We start from the raw sequence: 23,336 nt of genomic DNA, 5'->3' as shown, positions 1-23,336 counted from the left end.
GAATTATACAGATACAAAGCACAGAGCGAGCGAGACAGCTCCCGCACCCACGCCTCCCTCCACATGCCAGACCTGGGGCTCGCCCCCTCCACAGGCAGAGCCTCTTCCTCCCCCTCCCAGGCCTGGGGCTTCGCCCCCTCCACGACAGCGCGGCTTCTTTCACCACATTCTCCCCTGCCTTGACTCCCTCTCCTGCACTGGCTCCTTCTCAGAGAAGACACTGGTTTACTGGGGCCTCCTTCAGCCACCAGCCCACCTTACTCCTCCCACACACCCCCACCCCCGTGGTGTGTGACCACCATCTCCCCATCCCTTTGCCTTCTTAGCAATTATTCCACAGCAATTCACCTTCTACTAAGCTCCCTATTCCACCAAACATCTCACAAAGTCACTGATGGCCCTGGCTCAGTCATGCAACAGTTACACAGACTCTCCCGTGTAACACATACTTCCTAGTATCATCTGTACAAGTCTCAAGGGTAAGAAGTATAAGTTTTTTCTATGAAACTTTCAAGATAGCATGCGTTCCAGATGTTGGCAAGCATATGGAGGAACTGAGACTCTCACACGAGGCTAGAAATCCTTCTACCATAACGACATGCACACTTACATTCACTGCAGCACTATTCACTATAGCAAAGACATGGAATCAACATAAATGTCCATCAGTGACAGATTAGATAAGAAAATGTGGTACATGCCAGAAATCAGCATATTTAAAAAAAAGAAAGAAAACATGGTGCATATACAATATGGAATACTATGCAGCCATAAAAAAATACCATTATGTCCTTTGTGGGAACATGGAGGCCATTATCCTTAGCAAACTAACACAGGAACAGAAAGCCAAACATCACCTGTTCTCACAAGTGAGAGCTACATCATGAGAACATAGAAACACAAAGAAGGAGAAAGCACACACTCGGGCCTGCTTGAGGGTAGAGGGTGGGAGGAGGGAGAGGATCAGAAAAACAGCTATTGGGTACTAGGCTTAATATCTGGGTGACAAAATAATCTGTACAACAAACTGCTGCGACACAAGTTCACCTATGTAACAAACCTGCACATGTACCCCTAAACCGAAAATAAAAGTTGTTTTATTATGGAAAAGTAATAACAAAATAAGAACAGTGTGGCAGTCGCTCCTAGGGCTGAACATTTGTATTCTCTATCTCCCGGCAATTCCACTCCTAGGGGTCAACACCGGAGACATATTAGATATATGTCACCCAAAAGATGTGAGAGAAAGTTCCCTACAGCACAATTTTAATAGCCTAAATGCTGGAAACCACCCGAGTGTCCATTGGCAGGGGAGTTAACTGCGGTCCAAGGGAGTGACTGAGCATGGCTGCTAGCACAGCATGGATGAATCTCACAGGCAATGCTGAGTGAGAAACCAAAAGCAGAACTGTGGTCACACAACCCTGGACGTCAGGGGCAAGGCTTCCTGGGGAGGGGTGGACAGCGACAGCAGGGCACAGAGGATCTTCAGGGCAGGCGGGGCTGTTCGTTTCTTGATCTGGGTGCCTCACTTTGAGGCAACTCCTCCAGCACTTCAGATATGCTGGGCATCCTTAGACAACAACAGTTGCTTAAGGAAATTTAAGTGAGACTCTTCTCTGCAACCAAAAGAACCTGACTAAAACAAATATCTTGATTTCAAAACAAAAAAAAAAATACAGAATTGTAAAATTTTTAAATTATTTTTATTTTATTTATTTATTTTTTTTTTTTGAGATGTAGTCTCACTCTGTTGCCCAGGCTGGAGTGCAGGGGCACGATCTTGGCTCACCACAACCTCCGACTCCCAGATTCAAGCGATTCTCCTGCCTCAGCCTCCTGGGTAGCTGGAATTACAGGCACATGCCACCATGCACAGCTAATTTTTGTATTTTTAGTAGAGATGGGGTTTCACTGTGTTGGCCAGGCTGGTCTTGAACTGACCTTGTGATCCGCCCACCTAGGCCTCCCAAAGTGCTGGGATTACAGACATGAACCACCTCGCCTGGCCTATTTTTTTTAATTAATTAGTTTATTTATTTATTATTGAGAGAGGGTCTCACTCTGTTGCCCAGGCTGAAGCACACTGGTACAATCACAGCTTACTGTAGCCTCAACCTTCCTGGGCTCTCAGGCGATTCTCCCACCTTAGCCTCCTGAGTAGCTGGGACCGTAAGTGCCACCATCATGCCTGGTGTTTTTGTTTTTGTTTTTGTTTTTTTGAAATGGAGTCTCACTCTGTCACCAAGGATGGAGTACAGTGGTTCGATCTCGGCTCACTACAACCCCCACCTCCTGGGTTCAAGTGATTCTCCTGTCTCGGCCTCCCAAGAAGCTGGGATTAAGGTACCTGCCACCACGTCCAACTAATTTTTCTATTTTTAGTAGAAATGGGGTTTCACCATGTTGACCAGACTGGTCTGGAACTCCTGACCTCAGGTGATCCACCCATCTCGGCCTCCCAAGTGCTGGGATTACAGGCACGAGCCACCAAGCCTGGCCTTAATTTATTTTTTAGCAAATTGTATTGATGCCTAAGATAGATATGAGTGCCATCTCCTACTGTACTTCCTACTTCCAAAAGGGCCTTCCTGTCACTTAAGCTGGGCCCCATCTACACACCTTCCTTCCCTCTACACCAACCAGCCAACACTTCCCATCCTTCATGGCCCTGCCTGACAGAGAAGCGGACACCAAAATATCAGCAGTGGCATCTTGGTCCATCCCTGCTGCTACAACAAAAATATCTGAGACTGGGTAATTCATAAATAACAGGAATTTATTTCTCACAGTTCTGGATGTTGAGAAGTTCACAACCAAGGTGCCAGTAGGGTGGGGGTCTGGTGAAGGCTGCTCTAGGCTTTGATTGTGCTGCAACCTCATGTGGCAGGAGGCAGAGAGGCAAAAATGGCCCAGCTAGTGCCCTCCACCCCTTTCAGAAGACACCAATACCACCCATAGGGCAGAGCTCTGTGGCCTAGTCACCTCCAAAAGGCCCCATTTTTTTTTTTTTAGATAGAGTCTCACTCTGTCACCCAGGCTGGAGTGCAGTGGCTTGATCTCAGCTCACTGCAACCTTGGCCTCCCAGGTTCAAGCAATTCCTCCCAAGTAGCTGGGACTACCTACAGGCAGGCACCACCAAGCCCAGCTAATTTTTGTATTTTTAGTAGAGATAGGGTTTCACCATATTGGCCAGGCTGGTCTTGAACTCCTGACCTTGTGATCTGCCCACCTCAGCCTCCCTCAGTGCTGGGATTACAAGCGTGAGCCACCATGCCCAGCCTGCCCCCATCCCTTAATACTGTTTCACTGGGGACTTAAATTCCAGCATGAATTTTGAAGGTACACAAACACTGAAACCACAGCAAGGGATGCAGGGGGATTTTGTGTAAATTTTACTTTCATTGGTATGTTTTTCTATAGGTTGTTCTCAACATTGTACTATGATATGTGTTATTTTTGTAATCTGAAGGAATAAAAACAAGTTTTCAAGGAAGTGGATTATCCCAATGTAAAAAAAAAAAGTTAAAATGTTTTTCAAGTATTAAGACCATTTTCAGTCTAAAGGGTTTTTTTTTTTGTTTTTTTGTTTTTGAGACGGAGTTTCGCTCTTGTTACCCAGGCTGGAGTGCAATGGCACGATCTCGGCTCACTGCAACCTCCGCCTCCTGGGTTCAGGCAATTCTCCTGCCTCAGCCTCCTGAGTAGCCAGGATTACAGGCATGCGCCACCATACCCAGCTAATTTTTTTGTGTTTTTAGTAAAGACGGGGTCTCACAATGTTGACCAGGATGGTCTCGATCTCTTGATCTCGTGATCCACCATGAGCCAGGCACAGTGGCTCATGCCTGTAATCCCGGTACTTTGTGAAGCTGAGGAGGGAGGATCACTGGAGGCCAAGAGTTTGAGACCAGGCTGGTGGTTGTGTGCACCTGTGTTCCCGATATGAGGTGGCAGAATTGCTTGAGCCCAGGAATTCAAGACTGCAGTAAGCTATGATTGAACCACTGCACTCCAGCCTGGGTGACAGAGCAAGACCCAGTCTCAAAAAAATTAAAAAAAAAAAAAAAAAAAAAACTCTTCAGGGAAAACATTCATGCCTGCCAACCCAGTAAAAACACATCTTGGTGAAAAGAGCTGTGTGAATGAAGTAAAAGACTGCACAGTGGTTCTCTGGAGCCTGAGCCCTGAGGCCAAACTGCAGGTCTGACCCAGGCTCTGCCACCTGCCAGGCCAGACCAGCAACAGACCAGAAAGCATGGAAACAGTCTACTACTGATGCAGGATGGCAGCCCACCCAATGAAGCCACATATGCCAACGTGAAGCACCTTCAGAACATCTGCAACAAGGCAGGTGACAGTCACACCTAGCTGAAAACTACATCTGGACCTGGGGGCAAGGACTTACAGAAAATGAAGGGAAAATCTGATTTAACTTTTCGACAGTAGTTTCATTTTGATACATCTTTAAACTGCTTGTGCAATCTACCTTTTTGTTTTTTGAGACAGAGTCTTACTCTGTTTTTGAAATGGAATCTCATTGTCGCCCAGGCTGGAGTGCCGTGGTGTGATCTTGGCTCACTGCAACCTCTGCCCCCCAGGTTCAAGCAACTATTCTGCCTCAGCCTCCCGAGTAGCTGGGACTACCTACAGGCATGCGCCACCTGTAGGTAGGTAAACTTGCAGGTTCAAGCGATTCTCCTGCCTCAGCTTCTTGAAGGGCTTGGATTACAGGCATGTAGTCCCAGCCACCACACCCAGATAATTTTTGTGTTTTTAGGAGAGACGAGATTTCGCCATGTTGCCCGGGGTGATCTCTAACTCCTGACTGAAAGTGATCCACTCGGCCTCCCAAATTTCTGGGATTACAGGCGTGTGAGCCACCGCTTCCGGCCTTGTCTGATCTACTTTTAAGGATAAAATTAAAAGTTCTCCAAGAAAACACCAAACTAAAAGGTGCTCACCATGTACTGGGGAGGCTGTCGTGACCACCCAGCCCCTCGGCAGGGAGCAAGGGGTAGCAGGAGCAAACAAAGGCCAGACACCGAGGGGACAGGATTAGCCATCGTTTCAGGCCACAGTTTCAACATATCCCACCAAAACATTCTGTACGTTTCCACCAGCAAGCACGTGATCTCTGGCTTTCCAAATGCCTGGTGTATCTTGTTTTTCTCTCCCACATCCAGTTAGGAGCCTGTGTGCCACCCTGCCTCCTCCTGCACCCAGGCAGTCACCTAGGTTCTCGATTTTGCTTCCAGGGGCTCTTGGGTACCAGGCCTGTCACTCCCAGCCCAAGCAGCCACCAGACCCTCATGTCCTCCTACCCTCAAGATATTCCCCACCCCACCCCATGCTCTCCCTAACACACACGTGCACTCACAAATATACATGTACCGACACATAAATACATATGCATAAACACACACACATACATACACACAGACATAAACACACAAGCATACACATACTCACATGTACACACACCTACACATACACTTAGACTAACACAAACACATACACACATAGTCATGCATACATATTCACATGTATACAGTCTCTCACACATATACATATTAACACATACAGTCACACACATAAAGACACGTACACATTCAGACACATATACACACACTCACACATCCCAGTCTGTGGCCACAGGGATCTTTGTAAAATGCCATCTTGGGTCAGGCGAGGTAGTTCATGTCTGTAATCCCAGCACTTTGGGAGGCTGAGTTGGTGAATCACTCAAGCCCAGGAGTTCAAGACCACTCTGGGCAACATGGTGAAACCTTGTTTCTACAAAAAACACAACATTTAGCCAGGCATGGTGGCGCACGCCTGTAGTCCCTGCTACTCAGGAGGTTGAGGAGGGAGAATCACCTGAGCCCAGGGAGGTTGAGGCTGCAGTGAGCAGTGATGACACCTCTGCACTCGAGTGACACAGTGAGAGCCTGTCTCAAAAAAAAAAAACTAAAAATAAACTAAAATAAAATGCCCTTCTGATCATGTCACCACCCTGCTTTCAAAGCTTTCTTTTGTCCTTAAGATAAAATCCAAATTCCTGTGGCCTTATCGAGCCAGTCAGGATCTGTCCTGCGCAGCCCCCGGCTACAGACCTCTTAGCTTGTCGCTTCTCAGGTTCTCTGCTTCCTTCCTGACTCAACAAACACATTGATCACCTACTGCCTGCTGGTCGCCCTGGGAGCAGCCTCGGACTCAGCAGTGAACACAGAGCCCCTGTTCTCTACACAGCATCCTAGCAGAGAGACAAACACGCAGCCAAGTGCTGGGGAGTGGCAGCGTAGGACAGGAAAGGCAGGCACGGAGCACTGGGCAGACCCCTCACAGGAGGCCCCTCAAAGGAGGCCCCCAGTGGCGCTCCCTGAAGACCCCGCTCACTCACCTCCCAGCTCCTGCATGTCCCACTTCCTCCGACTGATTATTCGCCCTCTCCCTTCGACTCTGTTTCAGCTACTGGCTTAGAGCTCCCGCCTCCAGGAGGCCCTTCTCCACCGGGCCTGTCCAGCCGCCACCAGCAGAGTCATCTCTCTGCCCTGACAGACTGGTAAACACCTTCAACGCAGGAATTATGCACTACAGTATCTCCAGCACTTAGCCCAGCACCTGGCACAGAGAAGGGGCTTGATAACTGATTGCCTAAATTCTATATTTCAGTCATTTGTGAATTCATTGTCCACCCTCTGCCCTGCTCCTCCAACCATACCACCTAAGCACACAGATCTTCGTCTCAGCCACCGTGGACTCCATCCCACCCAGCAAGGGCTCAGCCAAGTCTCTGGTGCAGAACAGATAACCATCTCGAGGGCCAGCAGCAGAATTCCTGAAACCACTACCTTGTTCCTCAAGGGCTGATCATTACCACACTGTGCTTTCACTCAGCTGTCTGTAAGAATGCTGTTTTTCTCTAACAAGACGTAAATTCCTACAGGGCCACAACCATGTCTTCCGCCCCTTCACCCCACGCAATCCCACGTGTAGTGCCACATATGTAAAACAGTTATTTCCTGACAAAAACGCTGACTCATGCTGACACTTATCTTTAGACAGTATGAGCTGACTTTCAGATAGCCCCGGTCTGTGCATTTCACCACATGCAACGTTTACCTCAGAAAACAATGAAGTCAGCCATGTGGCGTGGCAGTGTTGCTTTCCCAAGTGGCCAGGGTTGGCCATTCAGAGGCGTGTGCATTCCAGGTTTGAGCCCATGATTAAATGAGGACCATGGAGCTGCTTTCCCATGGCAGGGGAGGGAGTGGTAGCAGGAAAAGTAGGAAGGGCAGAACATGTCATGGTAAGGAGCTGTACTGGAGCTCTCTCTATGCATCCATGGTTTCTGGCATACACAGAGAAACAGAGATAAAGCAGACACAGAGAGTGCCATCCTCTCTCTCCTGCTCAGAGGGCCAACAGGAGATGCGTGCCACACCAAGGGCAATGCACGCAGCCCCAGCTCTACATGCACATGCTCTTGGCTTCTCAATGCCATTCTCCACTAACAGGAACCGGGCTCCTTGGAGAAAAGGCTAATTCCAGGACTGGGGCAGGGAGGGAAGTGGGAGCTTGGGCCCTCTGGTTGTGCCGGAAAGTCAGGACATGCTCCTAAACTGGTATGGCAGAAGGGCAGCTCACTCACTCAGCAAGAAAGGCCTTGATCGTAATGCATCAAATGAGCATGGCAGTACTGGGGCAAAGCACCATCGTGTGCTTCCAACCAGATTCACTGAAAAAAGCGCATCATTACCCAAAATGCCCCACCTCAGTGTGAGAATGAGGAGAGACTAGACAGCTCAAATTCAGGGCATTCTACAACACACAAGGACAACAAATTCACAGACAGAAAGGTGAACAGCAGCTACCAAGGGCTGCGGGAGTGGAATGGTGAGTTGGGATTTAATGGAGACAGTTTCCGTCTGGGAAGATGGGAAGCTTCTGGAGACAGCTGCTGGTGCCGGCACAAGCAGGTGATGTGCTGACTGCCACTGCACTGTGCATGGAAAGATGGTCGAGATAGTACATTTCACCATAATTAAAGACAAATCAAGGTCAAGAAGGTCTCAAAAGGACTGAGAGACTCCTTTAGATTAAGGTGGGCTACACAGACACAACCACAAAATGCCACATGTGATCCTGGGTGAGGGGCGGGGCATAATGAAGGCACTGCTGGCAGACAGCAACATCTGACCTGCACGAACTACAGAGGGCCAGCAGCACACATCGATGACACATGTCCTGACTCTCACAACTGCACTGTGCTGACCTAAGGAAATGGCCTTCCCCTTAGGAGACAGACACAGAGTTTAGGAGTAAAAGGGGGACAGCATCTCCAACTCAGTCTGAATATGTCAATGGAGGGTGACAGTAAACAAGGAGAGACGTCAACAACCTGGGAACCTGGGCAGAGGCCATACGGAAGCTCGTGATACTATCCTTACGGGTTTTCCATCAGTTTAAAATTATACCAACATTTTAAAATACAAAAAGTACTAGTCAAGAACAATAAACACACCTGAAAAATACACTGACAGCTGAGTAAAATTAAAACTTGTTATCAGCAACTGTCTCCTCTTTAACTGTTTCCTGTTCTGCCTCTAAAGGCATGAAAATTCTCTGCAGAGTCACACCTACCAATACCTGACAAGTTTAAGGGTTTCAGAGTTTTTTTTGAGACAGGGTCTAGCTCTGTCACCCAGGCTGGAGTGCAGTGGTGCAATCATAGCTCACTGCAGCTTCAACCTCCGTGGCTCAAGCCATCCCCTTGACTCAGCCATCCAAGTAGCTGGGACCACAGGTGCATGCCACCACGCCCAGCTAATTTTTTGTCTTTTTTGTAGAGATGGGGTTTCACCACATCACCCAGGCAGATCTCAAATTCCTGAGCTCAAATGATCCACCCACCTCAGCCTCCCAAAGTGCTGAGATTACAGCCATGAGCCACCATGTCCAGCCTAGAACACAGTTAAGCATTGACATGTAATGCCAAATATTTACTGGAATGGCATTTTCCATTTATTTATTTTTTTTTATTTTTATTTTTTTTTTGAGATGGAGTCTTGCTCTGTCACCCAGGCTGGAGTGCAATGGCACAACCTCGGCTCACTGCAACCTCTGCCTCCCAGGTTTAAGCGATTCTTGTAGCTAAGCCTCCCAAATTGATAGGATTATAGGTGTGTGCCATCATGCCCGGCTGATTTTTGGATTTTTAGTAGAAACAGGGTTTCACCATGTTACCCAGGCTGATCTCAAACTCCTGACCTCAAGTAATCCGCCCTCCTTGGCCTCCCAAAATGCCGGAATTATAGGCGTGAGCCAACGTACCTGAGCATTTTCCATATATTTAGACTTAGAAAAAGGTATCAAACTTCAACTCTCCTGAAACAAGTATTGTGAATGACCAAAGTACCTTTTTATCTTTTTATTTACTGATCGATCGAGTTACTGATTTATTTTGAGACAAAGTCTTGCTCTGTCATCCAGGCTGGAATGCAGTGGCATGCTCTTGGCTCACCGCAACCTCCACCTCCCAGGTTCAGGCAATTCTCATACCTCAGCCTCCCAAATAGCTGGGATTACAGGCACACCATCACCATGCCTAATTTTTGTATTTTTAGTAGAGACAGGGTTTCACCATGTTGACCAGGCTCATCTTGAACTCCTGTCCTCAAGTGATCCTCCCACTTCAGCCTTCAGAATACATTTTTAAAGTCATTTGAGCTGGGAGCGATGATTCACGCCTGTAATCCCAGCATTTTGGGAGGCTGAGGTGGGAGCATTACAAGGTCAGGAGATCGAGACCATCCTGGCCAACATGATGAAACCCCATCTCTACTAAAAATGCAAAAATTAGCCAGGCATGGTGGCACGAGCCTGTAGTCCCAGCTACTCGGGAGGCTGAGGCAGGAGAATCGCTTGAACCCAGGAGGTGGAGGTTGCAGTGAGCCAAGATCACACCATTGCACTCCAGCCTGGTCAAAGAGTGAGACTCCATCTCAAAAAATAAAGTTATTTGAATAAGAGGAAGATAGTCAGAAACCTGGAGCACACCTCCAGTGTATAATCCAAGTGCTATCTTGTTAAAACTCTAGCTCTAGAATGCCGCAGGGTGATAATGAGGAGGAAATGTTCTTATCCATTTCAAGACTCTTCCACAGTTCATTGTTCAAAACGGAACACGGCATTTTTTTAAAAGAGATTTTTTTAATCTAGGGAGATGCTCTCTCTGTGCTTCTGAAACTCACATGAGACTAACTAATGAAAAGTTATCCACTTCGAGAGCAAATAAAAAGAGCGGAACTTTACCAGCCAGCCAGCCCACACCACAAACTCCGCCCACTGGAACACACCCACCTCACATTCTATCTCTACCTTCTTTAAATCAGTAGAATCCATGCTCTGTCCTCCATTCCTACTGCAGTTGCCTCTTTTCTGGCTCCCAGTTTCTTTCTTTGCTGTTTTTATTGAAGCAGGGTCTCACTCTATCATCCAGGCTGGAGTGCAGCGTCGCAATCCTAGCTTACTACCGCAGGCTCAAGCGATCCTCCCGCCTCAGGCTCCTGAGTTGCTGATACGCACCACCATGTCCAGCTAATTTTTATTTTTTGTAGAGACAGACCTTCACTTTGCTGCTTAGGTTGGTCTCAAATTCCTGGACTCATCATGTAGCTGGTGATGGGGAGCTGCCCCAGGATACCAGTTAGGGAACTGTTGTGCATAAATTTGTGTTTAGAAGTATCTTATTGTCTATGGATGGAGTAGAGGGATTGGAGAGGGGTGAGACAGACTTCTGGAGACAAAGGAGGAGGCCTGACGGTAGCCATACGGCCACATGTAAGGCCACTCCCCTTCCAATCACACAAGCACTCATGTGTCTCATATGAGTCTCAAGAACCACAAAGAGAGCATCTACCCAGATTGAAAAAAATAAAGTATTTTTAGATCCTCCCAGTGCAGCCTCCCAAAGGCTGAAATTACAAGTGTGAGCCACCATGCCCAGCCCCCAAGGTTTCTCACCTGGATTAGCACAACCCCTCTCCACTAGGTGCCCCCACCTCCAGTCTCACCCTTTCCAATCCCTCCACTCCATCCACAGCCAACAGGATATTTCAAAACACAAATGTATGTACAACAGTTCCCCAGCTGGAATCCCGGGGCAGCTCCCCATCAACAACTACATGCAGTTGCTGGCTGCCAGAAGTTTAATGCTGGTCAGTGTGAATGATTTCTTTCATACGTGCAGTTCAATGCAAATGATTTATTTAGTTAATATTAAATCAAGATGCTCCCAATAATAATGTCATTCTCCTGTAATTACTATGCTTGATACCTACACCTGTGTATTTTAATTCGGTACTAACACGTCTGTGGGTCTGTCAAGGCGCCACAGGGCCCTGGAGGGACAGGATGCTGCCATGAGCTGTGCACCTTGACTGAACCTCCAGCCACCTCCTCCTCACTGCACAGAGTAGATGTTCCTCCACTCCCAGCAGAAGAGCTACTGGGTAGGCGTCTCTCCATCTGGAGGAGAGAAGTCTAAAGCAATAGGAGGCCCTGATGGGGACTACGTGTCCACATGTAAGGCCACTGCCCTCACAGTCACACAGGCTCTTCACAAACATCCTCCCAGCTCCAGGTTCCTTATGCAGACAGCATGGAGAGTGCAGCTATGGTGCTTTATGTTTCTTACCTAATTTCACTTCAAGGCCCTGCCTGACATTTTTGACCAGCCACCTGATATCCTTAAGCCCTTCTTCCTGATTTAAGGATAAGGCACACTTTTCTTCTAACGATACTAATAACTCCCAAATGTCCGGCAGCAGGGCCCCATTACCGTCTGAAAGATTCCTGAAGACCCCAAAGAGCTTTTTTATCAGTTTCATTTATCAACATGGTCTGTATTCAAGGTTAAAACAGAAAAAAAAATAATTGATATATTTTTGAATTCATTTAAAAATCATAAACTTACTATATATTCAAATAAATATTTCTACAAATAATGTATTTTCAAAAAATGTCAGTTATCACTTGTCTCAGGTGGCTTTTTTAAAATTTTTGCAAATCTCTTTAATATCTGGCTTCATAGAAGACAACTGGATTCTCATTTTTGTTTCCGCATTCAATCTGTTGGGATACGTTGTTTTGGTTGGAGTATGTGAGAAAAATCCGGCCTCACAAAGATACATAATTTAAAAGGGCAGGAGTATCAGAATATCCAAATAATTGAGAATATTCTTCTTTGATATGACAACAAAACTCAGTAAGCAGTATTTTCTTAAAGCTTTGTTGAAATCTATTTCAATAAAATATCTAAACTCTCACTATGGGCAACATAGTGACATCCCTTCTCTACAAAAAAAAAAAAATCTAGGTGAGGTGGCTCGTACCTGTAGTCCCAGCTACTTAGGAGGCTGAGGCAGGAGGATCACTTGAGCCCAGAAGGTTAAGGATGCAGAGATCCATGAAATAAACAACAATAAGAAAATACACACACACACACACACACACACATCAGGCGGGGCACCATGGCTCTCACCTGTAATCCCAGCACTTTGGGAGGCTGAGGCAGGCAGATCACCTGAGGTCAGGAGTTCAAGACCAGCCTGGCCAATATGGCAAAACCCGTCTCTACTAAAAATATGAAAATTAGCCAGGTATGGTGGCAGGCGTGTGTAATCCCAGTTACTCAGGAGGTTGAGGCAAGAGAATTGCTTGAACCCAGGAGGCGGAGGTTGCAGTGAGCTAGGATCATGCCACTACATTCCAACCTGGACAACAGAGCAAGATTCTGTTTCAAAAAATTAAAAAAAAAAAAAAAACCACCCACCTATCCCAAGCCTTACTGGTGAACTTCTTGTACCCTATTATGTTAAAATTCACTGGTCTAACATTGACTGGATCTTTTACCTATGGATGATTTTGTAATATCATGGATTGGTCATCTGGAAATATTGGTTCACTGAATTACGAAGATGTACCAAATGTGGACACATTTCATTCTACAGTATTAATTCCATTCATTAATATCACCATGGATCTCACTAGAAACATCTTTAAGTCTTGGGAAGCTGCCAAGCTCACAGCGGCAGACACAAGTTTTCCAAAACTAATTTTCACTTGAAGGTTCAAATTTCATGACTGGCAACAAATACTGTCAGTTGTATTCCTTGAAGTGATAGCTCACTGAGTTCATTTGCAAGAACACATCTGCTGAGTACGCAGGCCTGAACATCCAGACGCAGCCTGTCGGTGACTCCTTTGGGACCTGCTGTGTCTATGAAGGCAGCCGATGCTCCTCCTCCAGGCAGCCACTGGGCTTGGCCTGCAGCAGAAGGAGCAGCACACAGTCATAAAAAGATGTGTGCTTAAGAGTCAAGAGTCAGTCAAAGTCATCATTTTCACTGCTTTATTATCAAGGACATTCTCTCTAAGTGCATGGCAAAGAAATTAGGAACTATTAGTCCAGCTTGGCATGGCTGTCTTGATTCATCACTTTCGCACCATCAGTGCAGATATCACAGAGTGGAAAAGGCCAGTGTTCTATTATTATGGAAAGTTTTGACCTCATGGATCCCTGCAAAAGGTCTAGGGGAAGCCCCAGCGCACAAGGCACATGCCATGAGCAGGCCAAGCATCATTCTGCCTGCCGAATGCTGGTCTGCTGTCTGTTTTAGACCCATGACCTCTTAACATAAATTTTTCAGTTGAGACATGATGATAGATACAGTTTTGTTTTGAACTAAACTTTGTTTCTCCCTCTGGACATGTTCCACTTCCTCTCACTGCTAGCCATGTAACTTATGTAACTTGTGGCAAGCCATTCAACTAAAACCTCAGGTGCCTCATCAATAACATGGAGGTAATGGTCACTAGGCAATTCATGATGCTGTCGAGCCATAAAGATAACTTTACACGGATAAAAATAACTACTTTATACTGATAAAAAAACTACCCATTTTTTATCAGTCTAATTTTATTAAATCCCTACTATGTGCCAAGCAGTACTATCCTATGGACCAGCATAGACTAGACTAGGTCCCTAGCTCACACCTCCAGCAGGAAGTAGGGAGAAAAACATCAGAGAACTAAAAAGCCATCAAGAGGGATTATTAAGTGACAGGGTGTCTCCTTCAGATGGGGTGATGGTGGGCCTCTCTGAGGAAGGGACCTAGATGCTGAGTATGGAAGACGAGAAGGAGCCAGGTGTGCAAAGTTCAGGGGAAGAACATTCCAGGAGTTTCTATCCAAGAAGCAGAAAAGATGAGTAGGGGCCAAATGATGAAGGCTTATGTGAACCAGTGAGAGGAGTCCGCATTCTACTTTAAGCACAGAGAAAGCAAATGGAGACCACCAGTAAGGAAGTAACAGAATCTGATTCACACTTTCAAAAGATCCCTCTGGCCGGGTGTGATGGCTCAAGCCTATAATCCCAGCACTTTGGGAGGCCAAGGTGGGAAGATTGCTTGAGCTCAGGAGCTTGAGACAAGCCTGGCCAACATGGTGAAACCCTGTCTCTATTAAAAATACAAAAAATTAGCTGGGCGTGGTGGCATGCACTGGTAGTCCCAGCTACTTGGGAGGCTGAGGCACGAGAATCGCTTGAACCTGGAAGGCAGAGGTTGCAGTGAGCCGAGATCCTGCCACTGCATTCCAGCCTGGGCAACAAAAGCAAAACTCCGTCTCAGAAAAAAAAAATCAGTTTCAAACAGTTGGAATATAATAATCACAGTTAAACACAAATAGGAGATATATATATATATATCTGTTTTAGTCAAAGGTCTGTGAATGATTCATTTTGAACTACAGTTCATATATGTCTAGTTATTTGAAAATTGCAAGCTGAAAATACTATCGATACATGTATGCATCATTCGCTACACATAGTAGAATTAACCAAATAACAAACTCATTTGATAATAATAATTTTAAACTAACAGTAACTTAGTAATTAAAATGTGGTAAAAGTGGCATTTGAAAACCAAGACTGATTCAAAACAAAGATGACAGGAATCCAACTGAGAGTGGGCATGGGCTGTAGCTGTGGAAGGATGCCGAGTGCTGAGTGGCAAAAAAAACTTCTTGGAGTCATCAGTCAGTCGACTTTGGTAAAGAGATGTCAATTTTAGGAATCTGTAGCATGGCCACTAAATATGACGCCGGTAAGTAATCACTGGTATATATACAAAATAAAAGTATGGAACTGCACATTAATCACAGAAAGAAGCAAAATCTCAGCTTGCATTTAGGACAGTCATCGGCCACCAGGAGGTAGTTGCTGTAGCTACTAGCACAACCACGCCCACACATTTCACTTTACAGACATGCTGCTCCACCAGACTGGAGGCCATCTCCAGCAAGTGGGACGGTGTGGCCTGGAGGCCAAAAAACACCCTAGGGCCAGGCCTGTGGCTCACACCTGTAATCCCAGCACTTTGGGAGGCTGAGGCAGGCAGATGACCTGAGGTCCAGAGTTCGAGACCAGCCTGGCCAACATGGTGAAACCCTGTCCTACCAAAAATACAAAAAAATTAGCCAGGCGTAATCCCAGCTACATGGGAGGCCAAGGCAGGAGAATAGCTCGATCCCAGGAGGTGGAGGTTGCAGTGAGCCAAGACCATGGTACTGCACTCCAGCCTGGGCAACAAGAATGAAACTCCACCTAAAAAAAAAAAAAAACCCAGGCTGAGCATGTTGGCTCATGCCTGTAATGCCAGCACTTTTGGAGGCCAAGGCAGGAAGACTGCTTGAGCCCAGGAGTTCAAGACCAGCCTGAACAATAGTGAGACTCCCCAACCCCAGGTACAGTGGCGCACACTTATAGTCTCAGCTACTGGGGAGGCTGAGGTGGGAGATTTGCTTGGGCCCAGGAGGTGGAGACTGCAGTGAGCTGTGTGATCTCACCGCTGTACTCCAGCCTGGATGACAGAGCAAGACCCTGTCTGAAAAAAAAAAAAGGAAGGAAGGAAGAAAAAAAGCACTCCACAAATGGGGTTTGTTGAGCCTGCAGTGTTGGACTACGACATGTTCAGTAATATATCTGAATTAGTACCAATATTTAAAAACTGGAAGACTTTACATTAACAACAACAACACTTTGCTGGCTTCTCAAAGGCAAAGAGAGAAAGCGGGCCAAGGCCCAGCTGCCCCTTCAGCTGTGGCAGGTACTCTCCAGGGAGCCCCCGTTCTCACCCTCTGGAAGCTGTCACACACACTGTGTTAAATGTCAGCTGCCATTTATCTTTATCTTTGAACCTATGCCATTATTCTTCCTAAATTCATTTACGCTACCTTCCCACTCCTGCTATCATTTGACTTGCACTTGTGCCCTAGCAGGCTGTGTGAAAATGTTCGTTCAAAGTCTGACCTGAGGGAAGAGACTACAAGATTCCAGACTCACAAACTCAACTGAAGACATTAGCTGCTGTTTTTCTCCACTGGAAACAGAAACAGCAAACATTCTCCCTGGCTCCTTTCTAAGTTGCAAACTCCATAGTTACTAAAAGTAACAGAACTTTTGTTTCTCTTAGCAACCTGTGAAAAGCTTATTAGGAATTGTTGATCATTCACAAACTAATGTTTTAATTAAAAGTTCAAAAATCTACCTGTTAATCAGTTTCAAACAGTTGGAACATAGGTTTAGAACAGAGGAGGGAACCACATTTCAAAAGAACAACAACAAAAAAAAACCACTACCCTACACACAGAATGAAAAAAAAAGTCTTTTCATAAATGTACAGCAACCACAAAGCCTTTTAACTATATTATTAGTAACGAAGATGGCCATAAGACAGAATTTATGCAACCTCCACCAATGACTAACTTATTTAACTCCTTAAACTGCTTTTGGATGAAACAAATTTTCCTAATCTTTTATAAGTAAGCCCACCCAGTAACTAAAGTACTGGTTACTGGTGACTTCTGGCTAGAGTTACCAGAAGTGTAATCTTTTTTTTTTTTTTTTTGAGACACAGTCTCAATCTGCCTCCCTGGCTGGAGTGCAATGGTGCGATCTCAGCTCATTGCAACCTCTGCCTCCCAATTCTCCAGCCTCAGTTTCCCAAGTAGCTGGAATTACAGGTACCACCACCAGGTCTGGCTAATTTTTGTATCTTTAGTAGAGACGGGGTTTCACCATGTTGGCCAGGCTGATCTCAAACTCCTGACCTCAGGTGATCACCCACCTCAGCCTTCCAAAGTGCTGGGATCACAGGCATGAGCCACCATGCTCAGCCCAGCAGTATAATCTTATCTATGTCCAACATCATATACTAAAAAACAATAACATTCCATAAACATATACATAAGCCTAGAGGAAATCAAACATTGTAACACCAACTTCCTCTTTCATACCACTGAAATGTGCAAATCATTAAAAGCAGCCTGGAGGGAGAAAATACTTACCAAAAGACAAATTGTAAGTGTCCACAGAGGAGAAGCAGTATCACCCTTTTGCTTTTTAGACTAGGAAATTGATAGTGTTTTATGAAGGAAAGATTCAGCAAAATTCGGCTTTCTTTCCTACCAGCTGCTTGTGAGTCACTCTCCACACTCCAACACCATGAGGACACCCTAAAACCTGCACCCAAGTCTCAACCCCTCATACCCTAACTGCACAATTAAAGAAATTCTATCTCCAAGTTACAGCAACAGGACACTACATAAAAGCAGGGAAGTCTAGCTTCAAGACAAACTGTTTAGAAGACTAGAATGAAGTTCACTGTATCTTTAAAATAACTGCACTAATTTGTTACTAGTTGAACATTTTCCAGTATTCTTGTTTCCTAATCTAGTATATCAGACTTCTTCACTTCACCCACCCACCCTGGATATTTTTACAAGTAGACTAACCATGTGGGTATAAGCATTATATCGCACGTTGTGAATCTCAGTGTTAACGGAACTAAGTAGTTGCCAAAGAGCATGTAACACTCGCAATGCTGTATTTTCAAATTTGCTTAACTTTTATTGTCTGAATTAGAACTTAGTTGGAATTGAATTAACACTGCACAGTGAATAACGACGAACCAAAACAGCCTTTCCCATTTTCAATCAAAAACTGCAGTCTGAAATGGCTTTTGCTTTCTAGTCGACTTACAACGTGTGGCTTAGGGGAAATGCTGGCGCTTTACTAAGGACACTTTTCGAGCTGTAAACTTTCGTTGTTGGAGAAACTACCAAGTTCAAGGGGTGTCATCAGAATCCACTTACCCGATCCTTCATCCTCCAGCTCTGAGCTAAGGATTTGGAGCCTTCAATTTTCTCACAGTGCCTCTTTTTCATAAAAGCCAAAGGTAGGTTCCAGTCTGTAAGATCAGCCTCATCTTCCTCCCCCAGGCCCAGAAGAGGCGACTGCAGCATTTCGGACTCCATCAGTGGGGGAGGGGGTGGGGGAGTCCTTGGCAGTAAGCGCTCGAGAACCTCCAGCCTTAAAAACTAGTGTGTACCAGAATTGGTGAAATAAGAAACAGCAAAACGGAGAATCGAAAAAGAAAGGGATGGAGAGTGCGGAGACCCTTACTCAGGCAAAAAGTCTGAGATCCTTATTTCTAACTCTGAGCGGGAGGCGGGGAGGGGGCCGCTGGAAAATGGGGCAGCCCAAGAAGCTCCGCAGACACACACCACCCCAGGTCCCAAGCCACTGGCTGCTCCTGAGGCTGTACGTTTCCAGAGGGGCTGCGAGCCGAGCTGTCAAAAGCGTGAGAGACTTCAGGCCTCACGATGACCCTGCTCTCGGCCTCCAACGCCTCAGCAGATCCGAGGACAGGCAGGCCGCTCCTGGTGCTGGTTCGCCCACTGGGCCGACTGGGCTGAGGTCTCCGGCCAAGGGATCGGGTTCAGAGGGCCTTGGGTCTCCTCTAGCCACTCTCAGCCCTGCGGGTCCCGCACTCGCCTGAGCTGCTGCAACCAGAGCCAGGACCGGCCCATCGTGCTCGCCCGCACCCGGTTCCTCAACCTTAGGTCCGCGCGGCCTGGCTGGTCCTGGCCTTCAGCCCCGAGGCTCTCTGATGCGTGAGAACGAGTCCTGAGAAACAGGTGACACGGAACCACGGAGAAAAAGGACAATGTGGGCTTATTGGGTCAGGGGAGTTTTGCCCTCTGGTTTGGAGGTACAGTGAAACTCCTCTCATCAGCACACTAAGGAGGACGCCATATTGCCAGGACCCAGAATGCACCGCGACCTACGGCGTGGCCAACAGACCAAACCTCCTCAGAGCGTTCTCGCCGCGCCACCAGCAAGAGGCAGAGGAAGGGGAGTCCCCGACCCCGTTACCTCGGTTACCATAATTCCATTTTCCCCAGTTCATCGCCGTTCGTTCCATAGAGGCGTGTTATTAAAGTCAGTCCTACAAATGAAACTGTCATTTTCAAAACAAAACAAAACAAAACAAACTGTCAGTTTGTTTTTTCAAAAACATTGTTACAGGCTCCTCAAATTAAAGGAATCGACCACCCTGTTTCTTCCAGATTTTGAAAAAGCGGCAAAAGCTTCAGGAAAAACCATTTATAGCATTAGAAAAGATAGTGCTTTTTTTTTTTTTTTTTTTTTTTTTTTTTAGTGTAGTAGCCTCCACAGTGTCAATCAGATTTTCTCTTTAATTTTTTCATAGGAAACCGAGTGAGAGGTCGGACACAGTGGCTCACGCCTGTAATCCCAGCACTTTGGGAAGCCGGGGCCGGCGGATCACGACGTCAGGAGATCGAGACCATCCTGGCCAACATGGTGAAACCCTGTCTCTACTAAAAATACAAAAATTAGCTCAGTGTGGTGGCGCACACCTGTAATCCCAGCTACTCAGGAGGCTGAGGCAGGAGAATCGCTGGAACCCGGGAGGCGGAGGTCACAGTGAGACAAGATCGCGCCACTGCACTCCAGCCTGGCGACAGAGCGAGACTCCGTCTTGAAAAAAAAAAAGAAAAAGAAAGAAAGTGAAAAAAAATTTCATCGAATACATTTTTTAAAATTTGATCTATCTCATTTCTGAGAGTTTTATCCTTTTAAATTTTTTCCCCACTTCTTGGTATTAGTAGTTTATTCTTATGTTGATATAGCTTCACGTGCAGATATCTAAAACTCTGGATTTCTGTGCGTGGAGGCAAGCCTCTTGTGTGACTCTTTTTCAATCCAGGAACCTTGGCTCGTGTACAACATACAGAGAACTGCGTAAGTTGGAATATAAACCCTAACGTAACATGCAGTGCCTGCTTCGGCTAAACCGAATGTCTAGTGTGCCACCCTTGAGGCCGACCAGCAAAGCAGGGGACAAGCAGAGAGGCTCATTTCCCCTCTGCGCTGGGGCTTTGGCATCGGGGACAAGGCAAAGAGGCTCATTTCCTTTCTGCACTGGGGCTTTGATGTCAGAAGCACCTGGATTCTCATCTTGGCTGTATGGCTTTCTAACTCTGTGAGCTTGCTTAAGCCCCTCACTAGCTCGGTCTTAGCTTCCTCAACTGTAAAAGTGGGCTCATTCTACCCGCCTGGAAGGAGATGAGCTTGTGAAGGTGCCTAGTTGAACATCCAACAGATGTTCGCTCCATGTAATGCTCTGTAGCAGCAGTGAAATCCAGCAACTCTGTGTGACTTTTTTTTTTTTTAAGACAAAATCTCATTCTGTCACCCAGGCTGGAGTGCAGTGGCATGATCTTGGCTCATTGCAACCTCCACCTCCCGGATTCAAGTGATTCTCCTGCCTCAGCCTCCCGAGTAGCTGGGCCTACAGGTGCACACCACGATGCCCGGCTAATTTTTGTATTTTTAGTAGAGAGAGGGTTTCACCATATTGGCCAGGTTAGTCTCGAACTCCTGACCTCGTGATCCATCCACCTTGGCCTCCCAAAGTGCTGAGAATACAGGCATGAGCCACCCTGCGTGGCCCCCTGTGTGACTTATTAATCCAAAGCCTCAGGTTGGATTCTGGAAGATACCCTCTCTCTCAGGACAGTTTTCTGGGGCTTAGACGAATGTGGCCATCCATATCAAAATCTTGATGACATTTGTGTTCCTTTCAAAATGAGAATGAAGAGTACAGTCCCAGACTTTTCTCACCCAGCACATAGCAAGCATTTAATAAAGGCTCTAGGATTAAATCTTTATCATTCCAAACATTCATTTGGTTATTACATCCCACAGAGCCAACTCGCCTATTGAAACTCAGTGCACCCTCTGTGTTGGCAGAGAGACTATCCTCACAGTCACCAGCAGAGGCTTCAGGGATGCAGGGTCTTAGGAAGACCCTGTTCTCATCTGAAGGCAACAAAATAACTCCGGTCCTCTGCCTTGTCACCTTGCTCCCCACCTCCGGTGGCTGCAGATAGCTATGCTCCAGCAGTTATTGCAGGAAGCCACAGTTACAGAAAAGCAGCAACGCTAAACCCGTTCATTCCTAACTAGTTCTGTGACCCGGAAAAGCCCACTGAATCTGTGTGAGACTCAGTTTCCTTACCTATAACATGCATGATCTTGGGAAATCTATTTTTTTAGCTGAAATGCTGAGTGAAGATAGTCAGCACGCTGAAGTCCAAACCTAGCAGGTGGTCAGAATCACCCAGCAAACTAAAAATCAGGATGCCCAGCTTCCGCTCCAGACCCCCAAATCGGGGAGCAGGGAGACCGGGATTCAGAATCTGCATTTTTTTTTTTTTTGCGGTTTTTACAGTTTTATTTAAACACAAAACGTCCACATGAGCTGTCTACTCATTTACTTCACTGCGCAGTGTGACATTGGGGTTGGTGAGTCTGATGGCCGGCTGGGCAGCTCTTTCCACGATGGCTTTGTGGTTCTTGGAAGAAACATTGTGAGTGACCTCAGCATCTTAAGGTTTGCTGTGCATCAGCCGCACTTCCGGCTCCTTCACGTTGCAGACCAGGAACTTCCGGAAGCTACTGGGCAGCACGTGCTTTGTCTTTTTGTCACTCCCATAACCAATGTTGGGCATCAAGACCAGATGGCCCTTGAACCCCCTACGAACCCTGTTGTCAGTACCCTTGGGTTTCTGCCAATTGCGCCTAATTTTGACATACCAGTCAGTCTGGTGCCAGATGACCATCTTTTTGATGATCTTGGGCTCCACAAGGGGTCGGAGGGCGGCCATGGTGCCGAGGAGGAGATGGTTGCCACCTCCCAAGGCAGCACCAAGGAAGAGAGCCAGAACCTGAATTCTTAAATCAGGTCACTCTGATGATGGTTCACAGACAGGCAGACTTGGAGGTCTTAAGTTTGGAAGTAATTGTCCAAACTTCCATCTGACAAAGCATAATGAGACTCACCCCCTCCTCAAAACAGCAGAAGAAAACATACCCTCTACTGCTGTGTTTTGTTTTGTTTAAGACCAAGTATCTCTGTCACCCAGGCTGGAGTGCAGTGGCACCATCTTGGCTCACTGCCACCTCCGCCTCCCAGGTTCAAGTGATTGTCCTACCTCAGCCTCCCAAGTAGCTGGGATTACAGGTGTGCACCACCACACCCAGCTATTTTTTTTTTTTATTTTTAGTAGAGACAGGGTTTCACCGTGTTACTCAAGATGGTCTTGATCTCCTGACCTCATGATCCGCCTGCCTCAGCCTCCCAAAGTGCTGGGATTACAGATGTGAGCCACCACACCTAGCCACCCTCTGCTGTTTAACAGATGTGAACCCAAACCAGGAGGCCACTCAGAGTCCAGGTCCTGGACTGAGGATGGAGACATACACACATGCGATGGTCCCCAGCCTGCCACCAATTCCTGTAGACCTCGGCAAAGCCTCCGCCCTCCTCTACCCTCAGTCTCCACACCTGTAATGTGAGAAACTTGGAAAAGGCGAATTTCTAAGGATTCTTCCAGTTTGAAATTCTATGATTCATGTAAAGACCAGAAAGGGGCTTGTGACTGCCCAGCTCTCACCCTGATGGTTCAAGAATGGGCTTGAATCATTTCATGGCATCTTGGCATTTAAAAGAAACCTTGTTCCAGCCAGGCAAGGTGGCTCACGCCTATAATCCCAGTACTTTGGGAGGCCAAGGCGGGTGGATCACGAGGTCAAGAGATTGAGACCATCCTGGTCAACAAGGTGAAACCTGTCTCTACTAAAAATACAAAAATTAGCTGGGCATGGTGGTGTGCGCCTGTAGTCCTAGCTACTCGGGAGGCTGAGGCAGGAGAATTGCTTGAACCCAGGAGGTGAAGGTTGCGGTGAGCCAAGATCGTGCCATTGCACTCCAGCCTGGGTAACAACAGCGAAACTTCGTCACAAAAAATAATAATAAATAAAAGAAACCTTGTTCCAGTATGTCACGGATGATTCTCTTAAAGTCCCAGCCAAGCATTTGGAAGTGGCTCTAGGTTTTTG

General features: G+C 46.5%; 1 protein-coding gene and 1 pseudogene across 1 annotated transcript in view; both read right to left on the bottom strand.

The window, feature by feature from the left end:
- RPTOR (regulatory associated protein of MTOR complex 1) overlaps positions 1-19,188 on the bottom strand; it is a 424,873-nt gene extending 405,685 nt beyond the window's left edge. Inside the window, exon 1 of the mRNA XM_054256583.2 lies at positions 18,221-19,188. Coding sequence (XP_054112558.1) covers positions 18,221-18,382 — 162 coding nt within the window. The 5' untranslated portion in view covers positions 18,383-19,188. The remainder of the gene's footprint in view (positions 1-18,220) is intronic.
- A 2,512-nt stretch (positions 19,189-21,700) lies between these two features.
- LOC100412952 (large ribosomal subunit protein eL32 pseudogene) lies at positions 21,701-22,108 on the bottom strand (annotated as a pseudogene).
- Positions 22,109-23,336: the final 1,228 nt, after the last annotated feature.

Source organism: Callithrix jacchus, chromosome 5 (genome assembly GCF_049354715.1).
Source record: "Callithrix jacchus isolate 240 chromosome 5, calJac240_pri, whole genome shotgun sequence".
Classification (NCBI taxonomy): Eukaryota; Metazoa; Chordata; class Mammalia; order Primates; family Cebidae; genus Callithrix; species Callithrix jacchus.
This window is presented reverse-complemented; position numbering and strand designations above follow the sequence as displayed.